General features: G+C 35.3%; 1 protein-coding gene across 1 annotated transcript; it reads left to right on the top strand.

The window, feature by feature from the left end:
* Positions 1-10,862: 10,862 nt before the first annotated feature.
* gas1a (growth arrest-specific 1a) lies at positions 10,863-13,450 on the top strand. The gene is given in 1 exon segment (NM_001111220.1): positions 10,863-13,450. A coding segment is annotated over 1 exon segment (783 nt). The 5' UTR covers positions 10,863-11,113; the 3' UTR covers positions 11,897-13,450.
* Positions 13,451-19,423: the final 5,973 nt, after the last annotated feature.

Here is a 19,423-nt window from a genome sequence, read left to right as displayed (position 1 = left end):
GTGTCACCACACTTTTCTCTCATATGAGCCATTTAACTTAAGATAAATCACATTTGGGGCCCACATGTATGTGATGGTTGTTGTAATCTAATGCAGAAAATGTATGGCCAGAGGGCTTGACATTGCAATTTCCTTGTGCTGGAGGGAAAGTGAAGTGGAGAGAGAAAGCGAGAGAGATGCAATAATGTGGGCCTGAAGTGATAGCCGATATCATCTAATCAAAGCAGTAAAATAAGAAGGGCAGGGCTGAGCTCCACAGATGCCTAGTACAAAAACTCACTATTTCTTAGAGGAGGAAGAGAGCGAGAAATTGCTCTTACAGCTTGCAGATGGGAGTCAAAAAATTGGCAGAGAAAAAGGGGGCTAGGAGGTTTAACAGTCTCCCCACATCTGTTTATTTAGAGAGAAACCATTGTGTCATTCGGTTATTCTAAGCTTTGCGGTGGCCGGCGTTTAGGCCCACACGGTTCGCTCCAACAAAACAGGGGTTGCGGCCATAATGTACCAAAAGGAGGAACTATGCTAATGCCTGTTTCGTTCTCAACGTCTCCATAACCAGACAGGTCAGGCCAGGCTTTTCGTAACAACTGGGGGCAGAGGGTAAGGGGATAGAGTGATGGTTGGGCTCATAATGGAAAATGAGGAGGAGTCCTGCATGCTGTTTTTGACACTTACCCTTTACCATCACAAGGTTACTAAAGGTTCAGCAAGGTTGTGTTTTGCAAGCTATGCCTTTTTGAAATACCAATTGATGCCTTTTTTAGCATTGCAGGTTTAAGAAAGATTTTTCAAAAAAGGATGACTCAGCAAATGATTTTCCAGCTTGTTTTATTTACTTATTTAAAATAAGCTGAATCAACACAATTCTTGAGTATTTTTTTAAGTTTAATTGCTTTATGTCCAATTCATCTAAATTTGTGAAAACAATTATTCATTCATTTTCTTTTCGGCTCTTTATTAATCTGGAGCCGCCACAGAGGAATGAACCGCCAACTTATCCAGCATATGTTTTATGCAGCGGATGCCCTTCCAGCTGCAACCCATCTCTGGGAAACATCCATACACATTCATTCACTACGGAAAATTTTGTCTACCCGATTCACCTATACCACATGTGTTTGGACTTCCGGGGAAATTGGAACTCCCAGAGGAAACCCACACGAACACGGGGAGAACACGTTTGAGGAGAAAATACTGTAAGAACTACTTAGTTCTTCTCTTCTTAAAACAGGTCAGGGAGTGTGTTTACTATGGCCAGTATGGCATATTTCATTTAACAAAAGTATGCACATCAATCTCAACTGCATGCTCAGCCAAACTAAAAGTTCGCAAATAAATATGAAAAAGCAGCAACACCAAAAGCATCAAATTCATTCAGATAAAAAGCTCATAGCGTGTAACATTTCAAGCACGCCCACTCTTCATCAGACCATGCAACATATTTGCCATGAGAATAAGCAACGCAATAGGCAAACATCATATTGCCTGGAGTAAATGTGCACCTAGGGCTGCACGATTCTGGTTAAAATAAGAATCATGAATTGTTTTGCTTAAAATCAAGATCACAATTGTCTCACAATTCTGTAGATGTAAAATAAAGGTTAATATGAGTAGGCTGTTAATAATGTTAATTTTCAAACATATGGTAAAACAACAATAATATTAGGCCTATCTGCAGGTCTACTGTTGGTTAAGTTGCTAAATTTTGAATACTGGAATGGTAGATTTGAACAGACTTTAAATATGTGCTGTTTGTTAATTCACAGTAAAGTGATGACATCAGAATACAACTACTCATAATTCTGAAGTTGAATTATAATGTTTGAGACATATGCTTGCCATTTGTCATTAACAACATTATTAGACCATTAGTTTCACTAGTAAAATGGGACATTCGTTATCAGATACCCTCCTGCATTATAGACTAGTTATAGTGCTACTGTTAAACATTTATTTTCATGCTCAATACTTTGTGTTCTCTATGAAAAGAAAAAAAAACATATCAAACGCTTGCCATAATCATAACTTTAAAATGAGATATGATCATTTAAATGATGTGCGCACTTTCAGTTTTACTTTCACTGCCGAGTGGGGTTAATGTCATGGTTGCCGTCACTTAGAGGAAAAAACATACTGTACATGCAAATCATACTTCCCGTGCGACTCCCAAACAATCACACTGTGCAACAAACTGAACATTATTTATAACTTTATTACCTGTTATAAACAGCATATGCAGATTCTGTTTACTAAAGTAGACATCATGCGTGAGTCCTCTTGGTAGTAAACAAGCAGTGTGTCAGCTCGTGTTTCACATCCGCAAATACCTTATTACATTAAGACAGAAATTACATTTTTGGGTTAATTATATCTGATAAATACAGTACGTGACACTTTTAAAACCGTTTAAAGGCATCCACATTGCTGAGCAACATATATAAATAATGGAAAGAATAATTGTGTGACTGCCTTTATATTTCTCCTGAACTTGAAAATATAATAGGCTGAATCTGAAAAGATCCTGGATTAAGATCACGTGAGGGGTCAAATTGAGATTTCCTTTTTTTCAATTAATCGTGCACCCAAATCTTTTGTGCAAGACACACAAAAGTGTCCTTAGAGCTTCATATGATCATAGTTGAACCACTGAAGGTAAACCACTAAAACAGCAAGATTTAGAGAAAAGTGCTCACAACAGTTCTGTCTTTAAACGTTTATCGTTTATTGTTGACAGTCAATTTCCCTACAGAGAAAATAAAACAAGTTTTTAATTCCTGACTCGCTGCTACACACATTAAACAGAGAAGACAAGGTGTTTGAAAGAGAAATTCAGAGAACATCTTCCCACCATAACCACAGCTTGACAGGTGTGGTTATATTTTATTTGGATGAGAATATTTTATGCGCTCTAAACTAACACGCTTTTGAAGTATTCGTGTAATGAACGCAGCTTGCCAAAAACATCAACAAATTGGCGTAATAACTATTATGAAAGATTAGCTGTGCATAATTGCGTGTGGGTGTGGGAAACAACACAGGGCCAATTACTTAGCCAAAGTTGAAGGAATTACTCACGTCTTAATTGTCTGTTCACCTGACCTAATATGCTGAGCTTTGTTCGTAAATGAACACGTTTGTGTTTGCGTGATTTCAGCATTGCTCTTTGATTTTCTAAAAGTCATTAATGCCCATAAAGAATGCTTGTGGTTGCCACTCGTTTTAACTGTCAGACTTTGTTGTGTCTCGAGCAGTAAAATTCCTCCATGCTGCACTCCATGTTTGTTGGATTAAGGTCATGTCTGTGAGGGGTTATGTCTTTATTGGCCGGCCCCATATGCACACATGGCATTCTTCCCCTCTTTGCAGTGGTATGACGGGCCCTTAGGCCTGTATAAATAGTCACTTGTAGTATGGAAAGGCAAGGGGGCCATGTGTTGGAACAGCTGGTCTGACTGTGTGTGTGTGTGTGTGTGTGTGTGTGTGTGTGTGTGTGTGTGTGTGTGTGTGTGTGTGTGTGTGTGTGTGTGTGTGTGTGTGTGTGTGTGTGTGTGTGTGTGTGTGTGTGTGTGTGTGCACTGATCAAGGGAGTTGACATGGCTGTGGGTTCAAACAGGGCTTGGCAAGATATCTGTCCTCCTATCTGGTGTCAGTCAGAAGATGGGATGGCAGCTGATGGCAGTGGATGGAATGAGAGTGAATGAGGTTTTTAGTCAACATCCTCCCGACTGCGATATTGATGTCTGGATTCCAGCGGACACTCCAAACAGATACAGATAATACTCCCTGAAAGAGGCAGTGACTCACTGTTGGGCTTTGCAGTATCCATAGAAAAAAAAATGATGAAGCACAGTCATTTCCAGATTGTTTTAAATGGAAACTATAACCAGTGCTGGATTATGACGCTCTTAAAAAAATAAAGGTTCTATATTGGCATTGATGGTTTAATGAAGAACCTTTGACAGCCAAAGAAATGTGTCATTCCACTAACAGTTGTTTATAGTGGGAAAAGGGCTCTTTGGATTATGAAAATATTCTTTATGCCATAAAAAACAGCTCTTATCTTTCTCAAAAATGTTCTCTGCAAATCAATTAAAAATGTTTGTAGTATTGCGAAACATTTTAGGATCTTAATTTTAGATTTTAGCTTTTTTCCCCCATCTGTTAATTTCCACTGCAGCTAATTTCTAATCGGTTCTGGGCAGCAGTATATGGCAGCTGTCTATATCTCTATCATGGTGCTAACAACAGTTGTTGGTGTGTTTAGAGCCGCAATAAAACCAAAGCAGCTGCGTTGTGTCAGAGCTTCCTGTGGCAATGTTAAAATCATTTCAATCACAATTTGGAACCAATCCTATGAGAATCTGCTCAGAACCAAATAAGAACAAACTAGATAAACTGAAATTATTTATGAGATAATGTATGCTCATCCAAAATCATTTTAGCATTTTAATTTTGGATAATTCTACTTGATACATAAAGGATGGTTCCAAAAAACTTCAATTAGTAAGTAATTAATATTAGTATAGGTTCTTTTATTTTCATATACATTTTATGGCAATTTGTCTCAATTTCATGACGATTTGTCTCAACTTGATTCTTTAAATACATTGAACAGATATATACAGTTGAAGTCAGAATTATTAGAGCACTGTTTATTTTTTCCCCAATTTCTGTTTAACAGAGAGATTTTGTCAACACATTTCTAAACATAATAATTTTAATAACTCATTTCTAATAACTGATTTATTTTATCTTTGCCATGATGACAGTAAATAATATTTGACTACATATTATTCAAGACACTTCTATACAGCTTAAAGTGACATTCAAAGACTTAACTATGCAGGTTATAGTAATTAAGCAAGTTATTGTATAATGATGGTTTTTTCTGTAGACAATAAATAAATAAATTGCTTAAATGGGTTAATAATTTTGTCCCTAAAATGGTTTTAAAAAAAAAAATTTGAATTTGCTATTATTCTATTCAATTCAATTTAGCTTTATTTGTATAGCGCTTTTACAATGTAGATTGTGTCAAAGCAGCTTCACATAAATGGTCATAGTAACTGGATCAGGGTTGTTCAGTTTTTAGTGTTTAAGTTCAGTTCAGTTTAGCTCAGTTCAGTGTGGTTTGAAATCGTTTCTGAGAGTCCAAACACTGAAGAGCAAATTCATCGATGCGTAGCTTTACAGATCCTGAACCATGCAAGCAAGTGGCAACAGCGGAGACGAAAAAAAAAACTTCACCAATAGGAGAGTGAAGAAAAAAAACCTTGAGAGAACAAGACTCAGTTCGGCACGACCATTTTAATTTCTCCGCTAGCCAAAAGTCTTGTGCAGAGCTGCAGTCTCAGTGGTGGAGGCTGGAAGCTGGCCTCTATTCTAGACGAAATAAAACAAATAAGACTTTCTCCAGAAGAAAAAACATTATCAGAAATACTGTTTAAATTCCTTGCTCTGTTAAACATCATTTTGGAATATACTTATGTATTACAATTAAAAATTTTAAATGTATTTTAATAATAAGACTAAAACAGTTTTTTTTAATTAATAGATAAATGTGTTTTCTGTTATGTGTTATAGTGATATGTTTCACATTACTTAATTATGCTGTTTTATTTATAGTCATGTTGTTTTGCTGAGTTCATGTCTTAGCTGCATAATCTCAGTGTTTTTGTTATTGTTCCTGCAGTATGGCTCTGATACAATGAAAAAAAAAAGAGGAAAAAAAGCTGAGCGTATTCTAATTACAGCACGGGCGAGTTTTTGTTTAGGGTCATCCATCAGGGTCAGGAATTTGGCAACAGCACCCCACGGATTATTGTAAGGAATCTGTTTCTCATTAAGTCCTCCAAAAGTGTAAGAAAGGTATTCTTAGATTAGAGAAAAAACAAAACAAAAACAAATACCGTTGATACATTGTTAAATTCAAATAAAATGTGTTGTTTATTATAAAATTGGCAGTAAATTTTCTTTTCTTTCTTAATTATAATGAGTGCATGACAACTGGTAAAGTCTGATAGTAATGCTATAAGGCACAAAATATTAGGCAAACAATACACCATTTAAAGAAAAAGGAATGAGAGAGAAAACATTTCTGTTACTTTTAACCAATAGTAATCGTCCTTTAAGTTTTAAACTTATGCAACATTTACTTTATAAATATACAAAGGGATTATATGTAAATAAAAAGTATATTAAATGAAGTATATTGTCTATTTTAAAGTTTTTAATACAATCTGTTAAAATCTGCATTATAATTCCAAAATTGTCATCATATTATGATCTGATCTATATCTGCTGACCATATTTCTTTTTTTGCTAAATAATCTATTATTACACTGAACAAAGCATCGTTTGTACATCTTGTATGTTATCACATTATTTATTTATCAATTTCTGCTCAGGATAAAAAAAACAAGATACGTTTTAATATAGAAAAATGTAATGTTAATTTTAAGGAAAAATTTGATGTTTTGATTCCTGGAAACCCCATTCGTCGTATTTGTAGCCTCATAATTTGCATTTATAATACATAAAACGTACAAAACACTGCTCAATAATACACTGAAAAAATCTATTTCTGCAAAACTGTTGCAAAAAATTTGTGTTGAATTTAAGCCAACAAATTAAATTTAGTAATGCTCAGCTTAATTTCTTTGTTTAAATTCAGCCCAAATAAATTGTTTACAATCACTTAACATATTTAGTTAATCCAAGGAATCATTTTGAATAATTTTTTTCAGTGTACCATCCTTAGCGTTTTTTATTATTATTTTACATATGATGTCACAAACTAGTCAAGCTAATGTTTCCCGAGTAGGTTTCACTTACAATGAGCAGGAAACAACTTAATTTCTACTGCGGCTTCATTGTCTTTTCCCCATTATTCCATACAAAGCTCTATGCTGTTAATTTAAATGAATCCCCATTTAAAGTAAGGCATGCAGCCCTCTCTTGCAGGAGCATCTGGCTTATTTAAATGCAGTCTGCCAAAGAAAACACTTGTTTATAAATGTTTTCCTCTCTCTATTTAGATCTCCTCCAAACCCAAGTAAAGCTTTAACTGAACTGGATTAAGGTATTAAGAGAAAATGGGAAGAAAGTGTTTGAAGCAGCTTATTTATTTAATTGTTTACTTATTTAACCAGAAAAGTCTCATTAAGATACACTATTTCTCCAACCTCCTATACGTTAGCATTTGTGGTTGGTTTACAGAGCTTGAACATATAGATGCAAAGTATTTTATACAGTAAAATATCACTTTCAACATATATAGTTTTAAATTTAGGAATAGATGGTACAAACTACAAACTATCTTGTAACTCGTTCCATAAATATGGAGCAAAATGAAAAAGCAGGAACTTAAGTCAGATTATATCTGTTGATCTGGTAATATACAGTTGAAGTCAAAATAATTAAAACCCCTGAATTATTAGCCCGCCTGTTTGTTTTTTCCCCATTACTGTTTAACAGAAAGAAGCTTTTTACAGCAAATTTTTAAACATAATAGTTTTATTAATTCATTTCTAATAACTGATTTATTTTATCTTTGTCATGACGACAGTAAATAATATTTTACTAGATATTTTAAGACACTTCTATACAGATTAAAGTGGCATTCAAAGGCTTAACTAAGTTAATAAGGTTAACTAGGCAGGATAGGGTAATTAGGCAAGTTATTTTAACGACTGTTTGTTCTAGAGAATATCCAAAAAATAGCTAAAAGGGGCTAATAATTTGGATCTTAAAATGATTAATAAAAAATTCAAAACTGGTTTTATTCTAGCCAAAATAAAACAAACAAGGCTTTTTCCAGAAGAAAAAAATATTGTCAGACATACTGTGAAAATGTCATTGCTCTGTTAAACATCATTTGGAAGCTATATTAAAAAAATGAAAAAAATAAATAAAAGGGGGGCTAGTAATTCTGACTCCAACTGTACATATTTGTACACACTGTAAAATCCTCATTCCTACCTTTATTTTTTAGTTGAATCAAGAGTACTTTTCTAGTCATCTCAACATATTAATCAAACTTACTAAAATATTAAGTAAAAATTAAATGAAACCTTAATAACATATTAAAAACAAGTTAAAGCAACATAACAACATTTGTTGTCTTGATATTTTGTCATTCAGTTTTTTAAAGTGCAGTCTGTTAGCAAACTTAGCAACTTTATAATGGGATGAGCTTATTTTGCCATCATATTTACAAGAACAAATTTGATATAAAGTTTATTTCTTTGTTGGATACTATTATCTTTAGATCAACTCATTGTGCACTCGTTTGACTCACAGAGTGTAGAGTTCCCATCATCCATCACCTGGAGCTGGTTTGTGAAAACATTATTGTCAGATCTGACCATCCGTAACTGACGTTGAGTTCATTGTTTAGGGTCAGAAGCTAGGTGCACAGTGGCCTAAAGGTACATTCCTGACTCCAGAGCAGTGTTTGAAACACAAACCCTCATTGTGCAAGGTGGATTCACTGATCCTCTGGCCTATAAGCATCAGCGGATGCCCTCTTTTCATGTTCAAGTGTGAACTTGCATGTTATCATTTTACATGTAAGGAGTCCACTTTTATTTTTTTTCATGGCTTACCATTACGTTTTATATTTGAGCCCAGAGCTGATGTTACTGCTCTTGGCCAACGTGTCTTTTTCTATTGTAATCGACTAGACACGGTGCAGCCAGCCAGGAACTATCATTTTCAAACACATTCCTCTCCTGGATCATGCTGAAATGACATTTACCCAAAAATGCATTTTCCATTAGTGGACTGTGAAATATAAGATTTCATTTTTTATAAGATCTTGCCTGAAAGAAGGCAAATGTATGAAATAAAATCTGCCGTGATAATTTAGCTTTGTATTTTAGTAGAGGTCAACTGTTGCTGAGGTAATTCTATATCTGTTGAAATAAATCCATAATGCAGTAACATCTGAAAACTGACTTTCCACAACACGTTTGTTACTTTCCTTTATGAAAACCAGTATGTGTTTTATGTTCATAGGAAGTTAAACTAAAGCTGTATGAAACTGACTTAAAGATCTATCTATCTGACATTACATTATAAACTTTAATCTATAACTATTATTTATAAAAGAGATACCCAATTAATACCACCCATTCTCTATTCATGTTTAATGATTAGTGTAAAACCACAAAATACTAATTATCATTTGAAAATGTTGTATTTTTTCACTGTCCTTTAAACTATTGTCACATCCATAAAAAAGCAAAAACCAGTTCAAGGCATTTAAAAAGGTGGAAAATATATTAAAAAGCCTTTATTCACATGGCTAATTCTTAAAAAACGCAGGCTTTTTAATATTTTTTCCACATTTTTTGAGTGCCTTGGACTAATTTTTGCTGTTTATTCTGATGAATCCCTTTTTCCCAAAGAGCCCCGACACATAATTTAACTACCCCTGAGCACTTTTTGTTTGATTTTGGATTATTGTCATATCCACTTGTAAAAAAAATATATATGTTATTTAGTATAACGACTTATTATTTTATATATTCTAATAGCTAAAGCAACTGTCTTGATTTCTTTACACAACTGTTGTGCTGAGTAATTTTGGAATATTGTGTTCATGTATTAAACTGTTTTCATTCATTTTCCTTCAGCTTAGTCCCTTTATTCACCAGGGGTCTACTTTTTTTCATATTAATTAAGATATGCATCCAACATATATAAATTAACTAGATATACTAATGGAGACTCCAAAATTGAACATTTTGTTTTTGATTATGTTCTGCATTTATACAAAATTCTGTGTTGTTTTAAAATATAATAATACTTATTATTGACATTTTGTTACCTTTGAATTATAAGGTTCTATCTGCATTCTGAATGATTTCGAGGTATTAAGCTTCAAACTTTTTGCATTCCATAGCAAGCAGTCTTAAAAAATCCCATAATGTAAATAAGTTGCCATTTAATAGGAATATGCCAATAACTCAATTTTGACAAAAATGTCAGATAGAACCTTATAATTCTAAGGTGACGATTTATCCAATCATTTTAAAGTTGCCAATCCGAATGCTCAAGACAAACCTGGACAGGCTAAATCCACTTACCTTGAATTTGCATCGAATTTAGCAATTTAAAATCCCTGCAAAAACATTTAATCATTACAGTTTGCACGCAAAACAGAGAGAAAGAGATGCTTGAATTTGTCTCAGCTTATTTTATGCAAACCTTCATGAAACTATAAGTGCAATATTGTTCAACAACAAAGTTCCTGGTAGTTCTTAAACACAATAATAAAAGTTTCTCGGACTTAATCTCTATGCTCAGTCATGCATAATCAAGAAATCATTAGCCGTGATGTGAGAGCCCAAATACGCGCGTCATGACCATATAGACTTGAAACAAAGACTGAGAAACAACAGTACAGTGGGATTTTTCTAACTCACTTTCTGCTCTGAGGTAATCCAAACCTTTCAGAAAGACCATTCCTGACCCATCACGCCCCACCCCCATCATCCCGCCCCCAACTTGACGTCGAGATTTGCAACAACAAACGGTCTGACCAATAGGAATCCCTTAAACTTCCGCAGGAGTAGAATGGATAAAGCAAAAGTAGCGGGTCAGAAAGGGGCCAGTGTGTGAATCTGAACGCCGTGTTATTATCTGCCCGGGTCCCGATGCGTGCTTAATGACGGACGACAAGCGCACGCCCGTGAATGTATCGGGAAAGCGCGAGGATCGAGGCTTGCGAGCGCATTTGTATGTGAGCGCTAGACGCGAGAAGGCGAACTCGTGAGCTCTTCACTTCTGCCCGCAAGAAAAGCGGGAGGTGAACGGAGGAGTCACCGCGCTGTCACACGGACACAAGCCGGGGAGATGGAGTGAACAAGTTCGCAGCACTTTCCGCAAATCAGTATTCTTCTTTTACTTTTTAAATTTAAAAAATCATGGATTACTGGAAAAGATTTTCATAACTTCACCAATTGTGGAACAAAGTTTTTACATTCGGATGGACCTTGCACAAACATGATCTAAGCTGAGGGATTTTCCCTCACTAGATGCAATGGAAATATGAAACATATCTGCTTGAAACTGACCTGACGCCAGCCAAACGATCACACATTTTGATATGGCAACTTGTGCAGAATTGGTTCGGGGGGCGCGCGCATTCGTTTGGCCTTTCGCGTGTGCGCTCGTGTGTTTTTGCTGTTTTTCCATCGCCTCCTCCAACCACCACGGCGGTCGGTTGATTTGCTGGCAGGCGATATTTAACTGCCAGTCGGAGCCCGAGTGTCATTACGCGTATGATCAGTATCTGCACGCCTGCGAGTCGATCCTGAACGGCCAGAGGAGGAAGTGTCCGAGTCACTGCATCTCGTCGCTGGTGCAACTCAACCTGACCAAGAGCGGCCCGGCGCTGGAGGACTGTAGCTGCAACAAGGACCCGCGCTGCCGGGAAATCAAACGAGCCATCGAGCCTTGCCTGCCCAAAACGAGCAACATGGGCTGCACCGAAGCCCGGCGCCAGTGCGAGAAGGACAGCCAGTGCCGAAGCGCGATGGGCGATTATTTAGTGCACTGCGGGAAACTCTTCAGCGGCTCCAGCTGCTCGAACCAGTGCCGCAATGTCATCGCGTACATGCGCAAACTCCCCAAAGCTCAACTCCTGGATACTTGCGTGTGTGATGGAACGGAGCGGACTATATGCGAGTTTATCAAAACTAGTATGAGAACGCTTTGCTTTGACTCTCCCCCCGTGGACGAGGAGGGCTCCAGCGGTTTGGACGATGACGAGCCCGGTGATGAGGATTACCTAGAGCCAGAACCCACGAGGAACACAGGTTCTGCTTTTGTGGCATGCTCTGTTTTGACTGTGGTGGCATCCATTTTGGCTCTGGTGCCGCTTCCTTGATCACTTTGAAGTCGAGATAATGATCTGCTCCAACGGCTGTTCGGGAATAGTGCATTTTACCTTTTTTTCTTCTGCTTTCCTGTTCTTTCACGGCAAGCTGTGTCAACATTTATTCCTTAACACTTTTTAGCTTTTGTTAAAATTTTAAACTAAGTAGTCCCATGCATATCGTAATTTTCTATTTGATTAGACGTTCATTAGTGAATGGTTGGTACAAATAAACAATAACAACAAAACCTAGCTATTGTAGTTTGACCATGATGACTACAAATTCACCATGGTTTGCTTCAGTTGTTAAAGTTTAACCACGGTATTAGTAGTTAAAACTAAACCACATACTACTTGTAACCACCACAACAAAAGCATGGTTACTGCACTTTTACTATAATAAAGCGTGGTAAATTTTTGTACCACTAAAAATCTAAAGTTATCAAATGCAAGTAGCAATTTTACTACTACCAACAACTGAAAGTAATGTGTAATGACAAGTCATATTGGCTACTGTTGGAAGAAAAATAAATAAATACATATTTAATTTAAAAGATTAGAATGTAACCAGTTCAGTAGATTCTACTATGTATTTGACTTTTCATGTCAGTAATAATGGATTAGTTACGCGTCACTGTAATGCATGCATTCTGATGCCCTATGAACCCACTAAAATCCAAAAATAGTTACTGTTGGATTATTTGCTAGCAAACAAAAAAGTATGTCAAATAATAAAAATAGATTTAAGTTGCTTTACTGAGTAAATGTTAATACAGCTTGACCAGATTTTTCTCCAAAGATTACAAGTTAAACTTTGTGTGACATTTAGTTGAATGTGGAAATTACCACATTGTAAACGTGTTTTGATTCACTATGCAAATTTACTGTTGCAGATTCGGCCCAGGTAAACAATGCCTTGTCTATTGTAATTGTCTATGATCAGCATAAAGTACTGATTCTGAAGATATTTAAGAGCAGGGATACAAAATATTTTAGGTCAGTCAACTGCCTTAAACACTAGCTTGCCTTATTCAAGTGCTATTTTGTAAAATACAAATTTATTTCCTTAAAGATATAGAAAGAAAAGTTTATTTTGTTACCTAGACCTTTTAACAGTGAAAGTTGTAATTATAAAACTGTGCACTGCCAATGTAAAACTAGATTTTTAAATATGTAAAGTATTTTTTATAAAGTTTCAAAAGACTTTGGATAAGTAACTTCTGTAAAAAACAAAAGTGTTGCTGGAATGAATGAGGAGTAGATCTCTATATTGCATTTGATAAATCTTCTAAAAAAAACTCCAAACCCAGAGACTCACAACAGAGAACTTTATTTTTGTTTAAAAAGTAAAACAAAGGGTGATGATTCCAGCTTTAAAGGGAAGTTAAATGTTTGTTGTAATTATTTGTCTTTTAAGATATTGTACAGTGTACAGATTTCCAGAGAATCTTTTAAATGTGTTATCTAAGATGAACTATTTACTGTGTAGAGATGTCTAAATCCACTGTATGACTGCCTCAGTGATGTTCTTTTTTATAGAAGGCATAAAAACTAAAGTACAAAGACTCAAACCGAGTATGTGTAATTTATTTATGATTGACACAACATCATTAGGACGATTCGCTGTATTGACTCCATGTGTGGATTGCGATGCTAATTTGAGAAAATGCTAGCTAGCGCAGCAGAGCTTTTCAGGAACCGATTAAGTATCACACGCATAAGGAGCTTGAAGCACTGACACACGACTTAGCAAACAGAAGTGTTTGCTGAAGACATAAACGCTGATATTTGGATATCTTTAGAATGTGAACACAAAAGCGTGAGTGGCTTTTCCCCAGGGTGTCCGTGTTGCATCTGGGCCAAGACAGACAGAGGTTTATTTATTTTTCAATCACTGTGTTTGCTTTAAGGCCTTTGTATGCACAGCACCACTGCAAATATAAAGTAAGACATTAGTTCTTCTAAACTAACAGAGAAACAGTAGCAGGACAACATAAAAGTCAAGTTCATTATCTTTTAAGAGGTTTTGTTTAAAGCTTTTAATGTGGACTGATCCTTTTAGGTCCTGTAATGGACGACGAGTGGAAAAACAAAAAAAAAAGTTGCTTAGATTTAAAAATAAAGAAGTTTTTAATCAAATTAAACTTACAAGTCATTTCAGCTTACAACTTTAAAAGGTGTTGAAACATGATTAACCAATTATTTTAACTTGAATTTTCTAAAATGTACACAAATATGTGTTGTCGTGGCTTACTGATCCATTTATTTACTTCTACGATTATGGGGTGCGTGTAGGAATTTAAATACTACCCTCTTTATTTTTGTTTGTTCGTTTCTTCTTTGCTGGTTATCTAGTCAAAATATCCTTAAAAAAAGATACTAAAAGTAAATGTGTCTGGGGAAAATTTTGAAATCCTTTTAAAGACTACTCAAAGTGTGATTTTGCCATATGTTCGCTATTAGAAATGGGCTACCTTTTCAAATTAATATTACCTAGGAAGCTTTCTTATGATTTGTAGCAATCACTGTTTGTTTCCATTTCCAAACCTGAACAAATTTGTACTCTGTATGATGTAATGGCATGCTTGATTGTTGGTAAACTGTTTCCGCGAAGGGAAAATTACACGTTTGCGGGTTTTGATCTGGGGCTCGAGGGTGCATATATGCATATGCGTATTGTTGCCTGTGTGTCGTTTAATCGTGTTCAGCTAGGCCTCTCTCTGTCTCTCAACTCCATGCTGTTTAAACCCACCACCCTTATTCTCCCACTCTTGTCACCAGGGTCTTCAAATGGGGGTGATGGTTGCAAAATGTTTTATTAGAGTGGGGACAAGGGCCCTTCAGCCAGCTGAATGGAGGAGAAGTCGAGTGGCACTTTTGTCATGGTAATGTTAAGCACATAATAGTTCAACAGCACAATGCTCAGGCACTTCATTCCTCTAGAGCTCGCTGACACCTCTTCAGAGCCGAACCACGGGGTAGCATGTGGGAAAGATCCACTGGCCCCTGGTCCCCATACTCTGCATGCCCGTATACTTCATAATCTTTGGGGGGGTAGTCCAAGTCCGCACTTTTTTTTTCTCTTGCGCTCAGTTTCAGTCCATGCAATGGAGCCCAGCATGTGCCTTATGAAATAATGAGAGAGCACTCAGAATGGCCAATAGGATGGAACAATTGAAATCGAGCATCTAAACCAGTCATGTCACTGCGGCCTGTTCAAAAAAAGATGGATTTTTTTTCTTGGTGTAACATTCCTGCAGAGATATTGTTGTGAAATTGGAAAGGAGAGTATTGCATTTTTTAACTGATGTATTTAGCATACATATTTAGGTGATATACAAAGACAAATGATACATTAGATTTTTATTAAAAATGTATTTACAAAATTATTTTTTAATTTACAGTGTTTTTTATAATGCTACTCTTAGCCTGTTGAAAAAAATAACATGTTTTGCAAAAGACAAAATTACTTTGGATGATTTAAAATAGTGGATTTTTCTTTTATGCTAAAAATCTTAGAATATCAAATAAAGATTATGTTCCATGAAGATATGTTGTCAATTTCCTACTGTTAATATATAAAAAAAAAATTATTAGTAAAGTGCATTGCTGGGAACCTAATCTGGGGCGAATTTCTCAAACAATGATATAACTCTGACTGAACTATCATAGTACGATGCATCATTTAGAAAAAGAACGATGTAGTGACTATGGATGCAACGTTATTTCCAATGGAGGGATGTGCACGCAACCAATAAATGCGTCAATAATATCCACTGATTTTTATATAGTCAATCAAATTAACTTTTAAAATGGTAACAAATATTTATTTCGGCCCGGTCTACAAAACTAAATATAGAATAATTTTAGTTTTAAACAAGAGTGGTTTTGAAATCAATGAATGCAAATAATCCTGTAAATCGTGAAACCGTGATTATTTCTTAGACTAAACCAAAATTTATAATCGTTGCATCCCTAGAAGTGACAAGTGTTTCCCAAAGCTGTAGCTTCTCTGTCGCAGATCCATCATGCAGAAATCTTCTAACCAATAGGCCCATGTCATATACAGATCAATTTTGTAATAAATGAATTTAAAGCATTAATGCATGTTATATATTTTTGTTTTCACAAGCTTTGGAGACATTGTAAATTCCACATTCAAACTTTTTTTTTGAGCCACGATTTTGTGTTCAAAATGGCATAAATGTTTTTAAAGTGCTCTATGAAGGGAACACAATTTTTAATATAAAGGTGCTAAAACTGAACTGTAAAAATACTTTGAAAGCAAATTACACCTAAGAGAGATCACTTCAATTTTGTTTTTATCATTCCAAGTTTAAATGTTAGAATGTTCTAAAGGAATAGGGCATAGGGGGGGTAAGTGAGAATATAGAACACAACCATGAACTATGCATCTAACTACAGCATAGGTGTAAAGTTTGCAATGCAGTTTGCAAATGTTCGTTGAGATGACGGATTTGGGAAATGTCACATCAACAAACAATTTAACGCCAGAACTTTAGTTGGATAACAATGGTTTTCGGAAATGCACCCCTGGATAACTGCTAACAAGTGAGAAATTAATCAGTTAAAAACTTAATTATGGCCAAATAATATTCAAAATATGAATAATATATCATAATTAATAACATATAATTATTATAATATATATATATATATATATATATATATATATATATATATATATATATATATATATATATATATATATATATATATATATATATATATATATAAATGTGATTAATCAAAATACTAATTTCGTATTTGTTTACATGGATGTGATTTGACTATTACATGCAGGGATGGGCAGTATTTATGATACAAGTATTTCAAAAACGTATTTAAAATACAAAATAGTATTTTGAAAATGGCTTAATAATACTTGTGTCTTGTATTTTTGTATTTTGACATACTGTAAAATACTTTGTAAGAAGTCTGCATGATGACATCATAAAAATGGGGCCTCACATTGACTCAGTTATTTGCCTAGGCTTGAGATCAGAACGGACGGATGGATGGAAATTATGCACAAATAAAGAACACAACAGGCAAATGGCATGGATAGATTTGGGAGCAAGTCAACAATCATTGAAAATGTACTGCACAATGCCAAGACCAGTAATATGTAATGGCAGTATAGTGTACAATTTGGTATCATCTTTGCTTAAAAAATTAGATGAAATAAATTATCAGTCCGTAAGAAGTAGATGAGGAGCCTTCAGCACATAATCAATCTCAGTCTCAGTGCTGCAGGTGGAAAAGCAGAGGAACTTTAGATATATAAATAACTTTAAAGATTGTGTACTGGTGTTCACTAAGAGGGTAAACTGGGAGTTAAAGAAGAACTGAGAAAATCTTAAAAGAATATAGTGTAAAAATAATTGTCGGTTTTAGTTTAGTCGACGGATTGCTGATGTAGATGCTAAGAAAATAAGACAAACAGAATACAAATAAGTTCTACAGTGGCGATTCCTACAATACTATATCGGCTGTTTCAAATGCAGCTGATCGGCAGATGCTCTGTACAGTTAATGAAGAGATAGCAAAAAATCTACTTTAAACATGATTTTCTCTGTATTTTTATGTTTTTGAACCCTTAGATAGTTTTATCTGAACCAAATGTTGTCTGCTCCTAACAAATCATACACAAGTGGAAAGCTTATTTATTCATTTTTCAGATAATGCATGTTTTCAGATAATGCATGTAACCTAATTTTAAAAATAGACACTTATGACTGGTTTTGTGGTCCAGGGTCACATTAGATTTTTATAAAAATGTCTATTTATAATGCATATTAAAATTTTAACCTGAACTCATTGCATTTTTCTTATGCTACAATATGAAGTTCAGTGCCAGTTCTACTTAAACCAAACAGTTCTACAAAACGGGCCTCCGTAGACTACAGTGAATAGTCCGACTGCTGAACGAATCACTGGCACTACCCTAACTACACTTCAAGAACTTTACTCTTCCAGAGTGAGTAAAAGGGCTCGCAAAATCACTCTGGACGAATCGCACCAAGCACACTACCTGTTCAAACTGTTACCGTCTGGTCGGCGCTTCAGAGCACCAAGCACAAAAACAGCCAGACACAGGAAAAGTTCCTTTTCTCAGGCCATCTACCTCATGAACAGTTAAATATTCCCCAACTGTGCAATAAATATGTGCAATACTTTCTAATACACACTTGTACACAGCACCTTATGTCAATATACAATGCAATACTTTCTACATTCGCATTTGTACACAGCACCTTATAACCTCTATATTTATAACAAACCTGTACATAAAATTCAACATCCAGATTTCTTGACCAACTGCATCTCTGTTTAATGTATATCATCTTTTTTTCATATTTATTTTGTGTTGTCACTTGTCACTTTATGTTCACTGGAAGCTTCTGTAGCCAAAACAAATTCCTTGTGTGTGTGTGTGAAGCACACTTGGCAATAAAACTGATTCTGATTCTAAACAGAACTGACCAAGCAAGAATGTTAGCATTTAATTTAATATATCCTACATTTTCCTTGTGAATAATGCAGCAATTATCTTGAGGCTGTACACTTTACTTGTTGTGTTTTCAATTATGTCTTGGCAAAAAAAAAAAAAATGTTCAAGAGGTACGGGAAAACTACAGGGAACTTCACAGCGGGGCTTTCGAGTTATATTTCAGCAAAATTTTGCAACCATTCCTTAGCCCATAAAAATTTCCATGCTTTTATGATGGTGCTGAAGCATAGGTTAGATTGAAGAACTGTAGCTGTCAAACTCAGAGAAATGATGTGCTAAGTGTTGAGACATGAAGACAGTTGGTATGGCTGAGCTTCAGCTGAGCACTGAAACAGAAAGCTCATTGGACAGGATTTGGATTAATCCTTTAAAGTTAGCACAAGCTATTTAATAGCAAGGTTTCTGGCTGTAGTCCTATTCTTAAGTAACAGTTGTTTGCTTCTAAGTCATAAGACTGAAGATGTGACATTGTTTATTGGTTTTCCATATAGATTTTGACTGTTCTTTTTTTCCCTTGCTCTTAGACTGTTCATATGTTCCTTTTTTAGACTGAAGAAACTATTCTACTCTTTGTTCTTTGGTCTTTCAAGACAAATCAGGGCACTTTTTTTAAAACTTCACCAGGCTGCCACTTTGATTTCATCATGGAAGACCTTTGTTGAGTTCACGGCTCTTTGAAATGAGTAAAAGGACCCATGTCCCTGCTCTCTCTCTCGAGGGGTCTGCTGCTTTTTTTTGGGTGTGAATGCTCAGGATTAAGCCGGTCACAAAGAGATCACTTACCTGAGAATCTGCACACTGTATAGCCTTGGTGTCCCATTGTTATATTGTTGGAACTATGAAAAAAAAGTCTAGTGATTTTTGTTTAATTGTTGTAAACACTAATATGAGCTTTGTAGGTTGAAGCATGTTTGTTCTTTCCAGTTAGTTGTACTACATTTTGAAATGCCATTATGGTAGTGTCTCTCAAACGGAGGTCCGTAAAGTTGCTAACAAGTGATAAA

The sequence above is a fragment of the Danio rerio genome, chromosome 5 (genome assembly GCF_049306965.1).
Source record: "Danio rerio strain Tuebingen ecotype United States chromosome 5, GRCz12tu, whole genome shotgun sequence".
Taxonomy (NCBI): Eukaryota; Metazoa; Chordata; class Actinopteri; order Cypriniformes; family Danionidae; genus Danio; species Danio rerio.
This window is presented reverse-complemented; position numbering and strand designations above follow the sequence as displayed.